Below are 9824 nucleotides of genomic sequence, written 5' to 3'. Positions count from 1 at the left end.
TATCATACAAGATAATGAAAGAAAATAAGAATACAATACTACAGCATTAACCTGTCTCTGGTTCCTGTCTGCAAATGTACTATGCATGACTAACATAGAAGATTGATCCCTCAATGAATTTTAAAACTAAAAACATAAAAGTAGAATATAACTGATCATCTACATTGGTTGTTCTGGTGGTGGTGCAGCTGCCGCTAGATCGCTGTGTTGTTTCTGTAATGCTGGGCTGGCACATGAGAAGATTGATGGCTTTTGCCTTCTCAACTTAACCCCAAACAAGAAAGACCGCAAGGGAATTCGAGCCTTACTGGTTGAGCGTTTCGGTTCAATGCTCTTTGATGCCACGGAAATTCCAAGTTCTTCATCAAGTCTTGCTAGCGTCTTCTCGACCTCAAACTTCAGTCCTCTAACACGGCTAAGACCTGCCTTCAATTCATCATTGACCTTGTTATTCTCTTGCTTCATGTTGAGAACCTCGCCTTGAAACTTTGCGGCCTGATATTTGCTTATAAGCTCCATCTTCTCTCCTTCTGAACCTAAATTGGATAGTCTTGATATCTCATCTTGAATGTGGCACAAAGATGAGAATCTACCCTGCAAGTCATCTTTAAGTACTGCGTTGTGTTCCAACCATAAGGACAGTTCAGTTTGTATCTCTCTCAGGTGTCTGTATATTGGCCTGCCATCTGATTGTAGAGACTGCTGTTTAGACCCTCCTTCATGCTTCTTTTTATTCTTTAGTTTGATCAACTCTGACTGTAAATCCTGTATCGATGTCTGGAATTTTTGTATCTGATGAACTGAGGTACTAAATCTCAACCAGAATTCTAAGTTCTCCTCCAGCAGCTCATCAATGTCTGAACGGAATCTTCCTTCAATAGCTGAAACAGAATGGGGTCTAACAACATGCCTTTTCCTCGTTGCTTTTTCTTCCTCCTTTCTAGGTGAGACTTTCAAGTTTCCTGATGAGTCCTCAAATCTCTCTGTTGCTTGCTCACCAAGATAACTGGCAGCTATTTCTTTATCGAAATTTAGAGATGGAACAGGAGAGTACGGTGATGCAGCTACTTGAGTTGGGCTCTCGAGGGAGCCTTCCTGATTTGGATACTTATATACTGTTGAACAGGTGTTGGGACTATCATCCAGATTTGTCTCTGGGGATCCCAGTTTTTGCTTCAAAAGTTTAATCTCCTTGTCCTTCGAAGAAACAACACTCCTCAATTCCCTTATCTCCATTGCCAAATCGAAGATGTTATCCCGGTTTTTCTTCTCCACTTCTCCCAGCTTCTTCCTTGCATCCTTATAATCCCGGAGAATTGAAGTATACTCCTCTAGCAGAACCTTTTCTCTATCCTCTAACCCTTTTAAGAATAGTTGCCTCCAGTTTGGTTGATCTCCTTCATTTGCAAGTTCCAGTTCCTGTGGCTCAACTTCAAGATTACTGTCTACTGTCTCAGACAAAGCCTGATTCTCAACCTGTTCCTGCTGCATTGGCTCCTGAGGCTTTTCAGTCATCAAACCAAGGCTATTGCTTGGATCAGATTGGTTTTCTTCTTCACCCTTGACGGAATTTTTGAGAATTGTAACATCCACTTTCTTAATTTCATCTTCTGTCATTTTGTCTTCTAAAACCACTGATTCTTCATCGGTGGCCGACTTATCTGAATCCACTTTAATCTCCTTTTCTGGTTTGGCATCAAGTGCTCTCACTTCCTGGAATAGTCCTGCGTTCTCATCCTCCTCTTCATGCTTCACACTATGCAATTTTCCAGAGAGATGATCAAGATTACAACTAGCTTCTGTAAAATGCGCTTGGAGGTTGTTGTTTTGGTCTTCTACACTTCTTTTTAAATTTTTAATTCTACGCAACTCCTCCTCCAACTCCTTTATCCTTTTCCTCATCCTGTCCGAGTTTTCCATCAGAATCTCCTTTTCCTCTTCCAAGCTCCGAATGTGTGCCTGAAGTTCATCTGTTTCTGATTTAAATCTATTTACTAGAGCATTCTGAGATGAGACTGCAGTTTCTAGACTCACAACCTTGTTTACAAGTCCATCAATTTTCTCTGCCAGTTCTGTAATAGTGGAGGTGTTTGAACTTGTATCCAGCTGTTCCAAAATCTTAGACCGCAACAATTCCTGATCATGTCTTTCTTGGTCTACATTTCTTGTTTCTAGATCAATGTTCTCAGCCTCATCCTCCTCAGTTGGATCACACCAGTCTGCGTCTTTCAAACGAAATTCATCTTTGAGGTCTTCAAACTTCATGCTGGCTTCCCTAACCCTTAGGTGCTCAACTCTTGCCTCTTCTTCTGTTTCATCTTTCTTTTCCTGTAACTTAGTCAAGCTGTCTTTGCATGATTTCAAAGCTGTGGCAGCCATCAAAGTTCGAGCTTCGTTATCTTCGATGACGGTGCCAATGCCATACTCATCTTGTAAGCTGCAAACTTTTTTTTGCATACCAGTGATCTCGTTTTCAAACTCCCAGTATCTGTCATATCCTCGTTCGTACAAGATCTTCACAAACTCCTTTTCAGTTTGTAGGGCCAAAATATCCTTCTGAAGCTTATCAATTTCTTCCAGTGCCTCATCTTTGGTCAGCCCTGACCTTGGAGTTATGGTAGCTTTAAAACAGCCTGTATTTCTCTTAAGCGGCCCCCTCTTTAACATGGATTTGCTCCTGAAATCTTTATTGGGTAACTTGGGAACTTTTGGGATGTTTTGTTTGGATTCTTCTGTGGAGGCTTTGTTGGGACCGTCGGAAGAAGTTGATGCTTGAGAAGCAATTTCCTCATCCTCATCCTCCATTGCATACTGAACTCTCTCTGGGAAAACTGTGGCAATCGTACGGTTGGCACTCTGCAGATCTCTTGACAAGTGATCATATCTCTCTGCTAAAGCCCGGTATGCCCGGAACGATTCTTCAACATAGGCCACTAGCTCTGGCCTCTTCCTGTAATACATTTCTGCCCTCTGTGCAAAGGAGTCCCCATCATTATCAATGATTTTAAGTGTACTATGAACTTTCTCCTCCATATCTGTAATTCAAGACATGTCTGTATGTTAATATAATACCAACCACATTCTTACAAAGCAGACGCAGAATTAGCCAACTGGGGAATTCAATTCACAATGTACAGCAGCAGTTTAGCTTATGAGACAATGCACTTATAAGAAGTTTTAACTACACAGATTTGGAAGGTGATTATAGTCACTGTAAAAGAAAAATAACAATGTTCTTTGAATTCATCGGGGAAATTTAAAACTGGTGCTCTTGTTATAAATCATTACAGGTTCCCTAGCTACATGGTTGCTCTTTTATCTTCATGCTCTCCTTTTCGTTCATGTACCTCTTCCTAGAGGTTTTTGTTAGCAATTTTAAAATTTTCTTTGGGAAAATTCATCAAACATTTTCTAGCTGCAGCAGTACATATCTTTCCAACAAATGGGATATAGGGTTTTATTGATGTGGAAGCAAATCTACATAACCTACTAATTCCAATAAAAGGGAAATTAAAGAAAGAAAGAAAAAAAAACAAAGCAAGAATTTTTTTTACTGTCCTCTTTCTTTTTATCATATCGATGGAAAAAGTGGGTAAAAGATATCAAATCTAAAAGGAAAAACAGATTGGATCAATCACAGATCAACAGGAACACTGATCTCACTTATATTATGACAACATACACACTCACATACCTTGAAGGTTCTGTTCCAGCCATTTTGACTGCTTTGTCCTGATGTGGCTGGCCCACCACCATGAATATGCATTGCTTGCTGCTCTCTGCAACATTGTCTCTCTCTCTCTCTCTCTCTCTCTCTCTCTAAAGAAAAGCAATCATTATGAACACAAAACCCACAAAGATTATTTCATTCAATCCATTGGAGAAAACCCAAATCACACAATGCAAGCCAGAAGAATAATATGAAGTCATGAATATTGAAGGAATTAAGAGAACATCACATACAGTTTTTGACAAATGGCCTGTTAAGGACCATACATGGAGGAGAGGATACTTCGCCTGGATTATAGGTGTTGGAAAAGCTCAAAAATGCAAAGGCCTTCAGTGAGGTTGTCCACGTGGCATGCTCTCAGTTTGCCAGGTTGGTTGTAACCAGGAAAAAGAGTGAGCCCATGAAAAGTTTTGGTTACTTCTCTTGTTTTGCCTAACTTTTGTTGGAAAATACAAGCTGGATTCGTTATCAGATAATCTTCCCTTTTTTGGGCTATTTCTGAAAGAATGCCATCTTCTGTTCATCAGTTCAAGCTGCATACGCGTATATAGTGACTGTTACTGTTGCTGTTATAACTAAGCTTTCAGCTTATGGGCAAATGTTCTAGGAGAAATTATACCCATAATACCCTATAGTCTTCATGTTTCAATTTTTTTCATTTCTATACATTTTTTTCTAATTAATTGATGAAATGGGCAACAAGCTCCCGTCGTCACATTTAAATCTTACCTCAGACTCACTCTTTAGAGAAGCTGATGATATTCAAGTGACATCTAAAAGTCTGTCAACTTCATCAATGACCATTTAGTTTAGTGGCATTCAGTTTGTTAGAGGATAATTTGAACTCAAACTTCATGGACGGTATACCGTTAATAAATCCAAGAAGAACTCTTGGATGGTTATGAATTATATGTGTTAGAACTAATACAATTGAAGTGACCATGTATCTCGACCTCCTTTTTTTTTTTTTGTGAACTGGGGTGGAAAAATCCCAAGCAACGTAACTACATAAAATCAACATAAATAAGACGGATACAAGACACCCCAATCAAGTCGTCAATAACTAAAGAACCTATCCAACTTGGAGCAAAATCAAAATAATACACACCAAGACCCATGTTATAGCTCCAGTTAGCTAATCCGTCTGCGACACAATTCTTTTCTCTGTAGATATGCATAACTGCACAACTATCAAACTGATTCATGATCTTACCATAACTGCACAGCATCTCTACTTTGAGTGTGAGAAAAAGACACAACTTTGAACTTTCGCTTCACCCTCCAATAAGTTACCCATGACCACCAAATAATGCCCTACAAACTAACTCTTCGGTTAAATCAAGTCCTCGTAGTTTTTATTTGAATAATGTTAACTATGATCACTTCTTGGTATCAATTTGATCCTTCAAGGTGTCAAAGTTTTTTTATTTTTATTTTTTATAATCTAATTGTGTAAACTATATAGTGTGCAGAATACATCTACAGGACCTAATGTGATCCTGAGGACCTAAGGAAAATATCCACATAATTCTAAGGTGATCTTAAGTATTTGTTTCTGAGTGCTTTTGCATGAAGCCTATATGCCCAAAAAAGCCCCATATAAAAATTGTTTCAATCCTAAAATATTTGCACAGAGAGAGAGAGAGAGAGAGAGAGATTCATATTATATTTACAAATTTTTTATTATTATTCAAAAAGTACTTACAACAATATGAATTATTAACACGTTATTTACAATAACATCAACATGAAGCTATCAGAGAGTCATTGGTTTCTTCTCTTCACATAATATTTACAATTTTTCTTTTATGAATATTCATAGATTATTTACAACAAATATTAGGAAGAAGCATTAAGCTTCCTATCTCTCGTACGTCCAGCATTATTTACATCCATGAATCACATGTAAGGCAAATTTACACATCCCACCTATTATATTTTCTTTTCCTTCCCTTTTTTCATTTTTCTTCATTTTCTTAAAAGTTTCCCAAGCCAAAATTTCCTCTTCTTTTTTTTTTTTTTCTTTCTTTCTTTTAGCTATTGACTTATATCACGTGGTACCATCCTAAATTTTGAAGCAGCCAACTACTTGCTGGCCAAGGCAAATCCAGCAAGAAAGCAGGCCACCTTCTAGCAATAGTAATCCTTCATAAATCTCCATGTCTACTACTCAAAGTTATATTAGCTTGGACCGACATTAGCCAGTCCTCTTCTACTAATAAGTATCCATTTCAATCTGCCTTCAGCTGTTCCTGAGAGAAGAGAGCCACTCTTCCATATATTTCTTGCTTTCTGCACAAGAGAGCAAAATGCAGAGAACAAGTCAGCATAAACTGTCCATTTTACTTGGGAAATACATTTAGCCTTTTCCCACAACTCAAAACCTGGATTACAATTGCCACAAGCAATAGCCCGATCTACAGATCTACAGATACCACGACTTAACAACACACAAAAACAAAAGCAACAGGAAATCAACAGACATGATAAGACAGAGCAAGTATGCAATTCCAATGGAATAATGAAAGCAAAATGAACAATTAACGAAGCACCTAACTTCCTGGTAACCACCAGAAATAGGAACAACAATAATGCCAATGAATTCATGATGCCCAATTCAATTTATTGAATATCTGAGAACTCAAGATACCAATGCAAGGAAGGAACAAGGACTATTCAAACAAATTTATGATAAGAGCAGAACATAGAAACTTTTATCATTGGGATATCTCAACCAACTATATGGAAAATCCCTTCCCCAACTACTCCAATACAAATAATCGTCCATCGAAAGATTGAGAGCTTCATTACCACTACAATAGACGCCAAACTTATAAATTTAGCAACCAAAAATATATACTAAACATATAAGAGTTTCCAAATCACATACTGCAAACTGGATAAGAAATTCTGGAATGTGGACAGTTTCTTATAAAAAAATTCGAGACATATTTGGGACCATGCATCCATTTCTTTTGAAGTCACTTCCTGAGTTTTTACTTCCTTTTATTGCCGTTTAGGATTCACTTAAAACTGACGTAGTTTTAGATGAACTGCAGCATCAATATAATGACTACTAAAATTCAGTGAACACGAAATATGCATGAATATCGAGAAAAAGTGACACTGACACTGTGACATGAAAGGAATAGGGAAAGTCAAGATTCACCAAGTTGAGCGAAATGTCAGCCATTAACTTTCACCAATCCTATATAGCTCTTAAGATCCAACTGTATACACTGTAACTAACTATTGCCTAGCACTTAAGGATGGACTCTACCATTACATACCATATTCCAAAATTTAGACAGTTCTTCCTTCACAATCATGTTAATTTGAACTGTTCAATAACTAACTTCGATGAGCTCTTTTATGTTCCTACCCACAGAGAGGGAGATTGAGAGAGAGAAGAAAAAGTTCATTTTGTATTTAACACAAAAACAACATTAAAACACATTTCACTCCTAAAAATGGAATTTAATAGTCAATGCCCTATCAAGTCCAACTCTGTCCTTAAACCAAAATTTATGCTGCTCTAACTGAATAAACACATGGCTGGCGCATCAGCACTTTGAAAGAGGCTGTTGCATCTTAACTTTTCCCACTCGAATATTCAATTGGTATTTGAAAAGGCAAGTCCCCAATTTTTAGAAGATCATTAAATAGATTGAAAAGAATACTTCTAGCCATCAAAATTCTGCATCCTTGACCGAATAATTGACTATAACTTGTCATCCTCACTTATATTACAATATACCAGAAGCAATGGCGGTAATAATTGAACCAACTGTAGTCAATGTTTTCCCTAAGAAGAAATCATTAGTGACGCATTCAATGAGTGGAGTATGAGACCCTCATAGTGTAGCCAGAACCGGCTGCAGAGCGATTGTGAAATCAAAGCAACAGATGTAAAAGCCCCTTTTCTAAAGGTGGCTAATAATCAAAAGGTACTAAAAATTTAAAACGAAGGTTTGGTTTGAACATTTCATATCAACTATGGTATTTCATCAAGCAAGATATATAAAAGAAATGCTAGAAATTTTTCTTGTAAACAGATATAAATAGGCATATAAGAGAAGCTCTTACCATCGGAATAACCATCTGGGATGTTCCCAACAGTGCTCAAGATATTGCTCTTTGGATCCTTCACCATATCATGAATAACATGCCCATAGCATGGAACCAGCACAGCAAAACTATCGTCTGTATCATCATCACTCCGAAACCCAGGTCCATGAGGCTCCAACCATCCAACTGACCAATCCGAGTCATCAGACTCAGAACCAGAAAAACATCCTCCCTCAGATGGAACTAGAACAAGATCATATTCCCTATCAATTTTCCGTTCTTCCCGACTATGCCATTTGCGTTTCACCCTTCTTGATGATGATGAGGCCATACTGGCCCCCTTAACCGAATGAAACTTTAAACCATCAGATTCCCACATGCCGGGGTCGGGTGAAGAACTTAAAGAAGATGAATTGGAGATTCTAGGCTCTTTCTGCTTTCCACTCCACAACCACCATGAAAGCTGGGTAAAAGCCACAGCCATTTTCTCATTCAAAGATCTTTTGCCAGTTGCACCAAGTATCTCGGGCCCAACCAGTGGAAGTGGAAACAGACAATATGTTGGGTAATTTCTGCCTGTTCCTGAGAAGTTTATAAGAAGAGAATTAACCGATGAACATAGTACAAACCTAATAATACAATTAAAAAGCATATGCAAGCTCAATGAAACAAATAGATGCTGTTGACGCTTACAGAAAAGGGAAATTTTCATAACACATATGCAGAAAAAGCTTTGGCTTTATGGAAATCAAGCAAGTTTGATTATTGAGAAATTAGATGAAAAGAAGAGAAAAATATTGCCATGACTAGAGTTTTTGCTTGGAAACTGAAACAGGAAATGGCATCAGCAAAGTGCATTTCTTTTGGCTGAGTCAATAAAACTGTCCTATTTCTCGTACAAATTACCAAGAAATTCAATGTTTCCCTTTTATACTATTCAGTTTTCTGGGCAACCAAACAAAGGTCAAGGTCTAAAGTCTAACAGCTGCAACATTCAATGAATACAGACGCTCAAAAAGAATAAACCGAATGTGACCCAGAAAATCTTGCTAGTCAAAAACCCAACTTTCCGAAAGAAGAAAACACGGTTTTACCAATTATAGCAGTGAACGCAATGAAAGAGTTGAATGGATTTTGGAAAATACAGAGCCAAAAATAAACACAATAAAATTAAACAAGCAGCTCCATTTGTAAGTTCTAATGCAGAAATAAACACAATAATAATAACAAATCACAATATTCACATTTCCAGACCCATGAAAATAGACCAAAACCCAATTTTAAATTTTCTATCTCCGAAACAATAAAGCACTGAAATTGAAGCAAAAAGTTGGAGCATTTCGATCTTTCTTGCTTCCAAAAACAACTTCTCCACGCCAAAATTCACCTTAACTCTTGTAGTCCAAGTAGCCCGTAAAAACAGAGAAAGCCAAAATTCTTTTCTTGTGATTCAAATTTGGAATATCAAATGGAGATTCAAAGCACCTCCGAAAATGAAAACAAAAATCTATGTATTGAGCAGAAAATTATAAAATTTCGGAAAGCGAAAAGGTATAATCGGCCACTTTAATTTGGTATACCTTGAAGCTTGAAGTTAAGGTTTAATTTTTAGGGTTTCTCAAGAAAGTAACCCTGATTTTCATCTGTATTCAGTCAGAAAGGGGAAAATAGATTGTTCCAACTTTACGGATAAGGGCTGTTATGTAGTGCAAGCGAGTTCATAAAATAAAGGAAGGATAAGCTTACACGTGTGCAAACGGGAGCATATACGTATGAAATTGAAAGAAATTCCAGATCAGATTTGTGATGATGGAAAATAAAAAACTTGCCTAGTTAGAAACTGTTTCCAAGTTCCAACAATATTTTAAAAAAATTCTAGATTCAGTTACTTTCTTTTTTGCTAAGCCAACTAATCGACCAAAAAAAATATCTACTACTAGTTGCATGCAATCTTATGCTTATATCTGACGTGGTAAGCCATGTGATGAGAGAAAATAGACGTTCTATTAAGTGATGAGGGGGCAAA

General features: G+C 37.3%; 2 protein-coding genes across 4 annotated transcripts; both read right to left on the bottom strand.

Annotated features, from left to right (window-relative positions):
• Nucleotides 1–2: 2 nt before the first annotated feature.
• Nucleotides 3–4210, bottom strand: LOC117615952 (protein NETWORKED 2A-like). Its single transcript, XM_034345136.1, has 2 exons — nucleotides 3695–4210; nucleotides 3–3035 (listed from the first exon to the last, which is right to left on the bottom strand). Exons 1-2 carry the CDS (start codon nucleotides 3786–3788, stop codon nucleotides 160–162), a joined length of 2970 nt encoding a protein of 989 aa, XP_034201027.1. The 5' UTR covers nucleotides 3789–4210; the 3' UTR covers nucleotides 3–159.
• Nucleotides 4211–5393: 1183 nt separating this feature from the next.
• Nucleotides 5394–9507, bottom strand: LOC117615951. 3 transcript variants are annotated; one of them, XM_034345134.1, is made up of 3 exons: nucleotides 9379–9507; nucleotides 7817–8380; nucleotides 5394–6022 (listed from the first exon to the last, which is right to left on the bottom strand). In XM_034345134.1, the coding sequence occupies exons 2-3, from the start codon at nucleotides 8280–8282 to the stop codon at nucleotides 5973–5975; spliced, it is 516 nt and encodes a 171-aa protein (XP_034201025.1). In that variant the 5' UTR covers nucleotides 8283–8380; nucleotides 9379–9507; the 3' UTR covers nucleotides 5394–5972. The 3 variants fall into 3 exon arrangements, with proteins under 3 accessions (XP_034201025.1, XP_034201026.1, XP_034201024.1); XM_034345135.1 differs by lacking the exon at nucleotides 9379–9507 and adding an exon at nucleotides 9186–9358; XM_034345133.1 differs by lacking the exon at nucleotides 9379–9507 and adding an exon at nucleotides 8492–8698.
• Nucleotides 9508–9824: the final 317 nt, after the last annotated feature.

Source organism: Prunus dulcis, chromosome 1 (genome assembly GCF_902201215.1).
Source record: "Prunus dulcis chromosome 1, ALMONDv2, whole genome shotgun sequence".
NCBI lineage: Eukaryota > Viridiplantae > Streptophyta > Magnoliopsida > Rosales > Rosaceae > Prunus > Prunus dulcis.
Note: the sequence above shows the minus strand (reverse complement) of the source record. Positions and strands in the feature narration are given on the sequence as shown.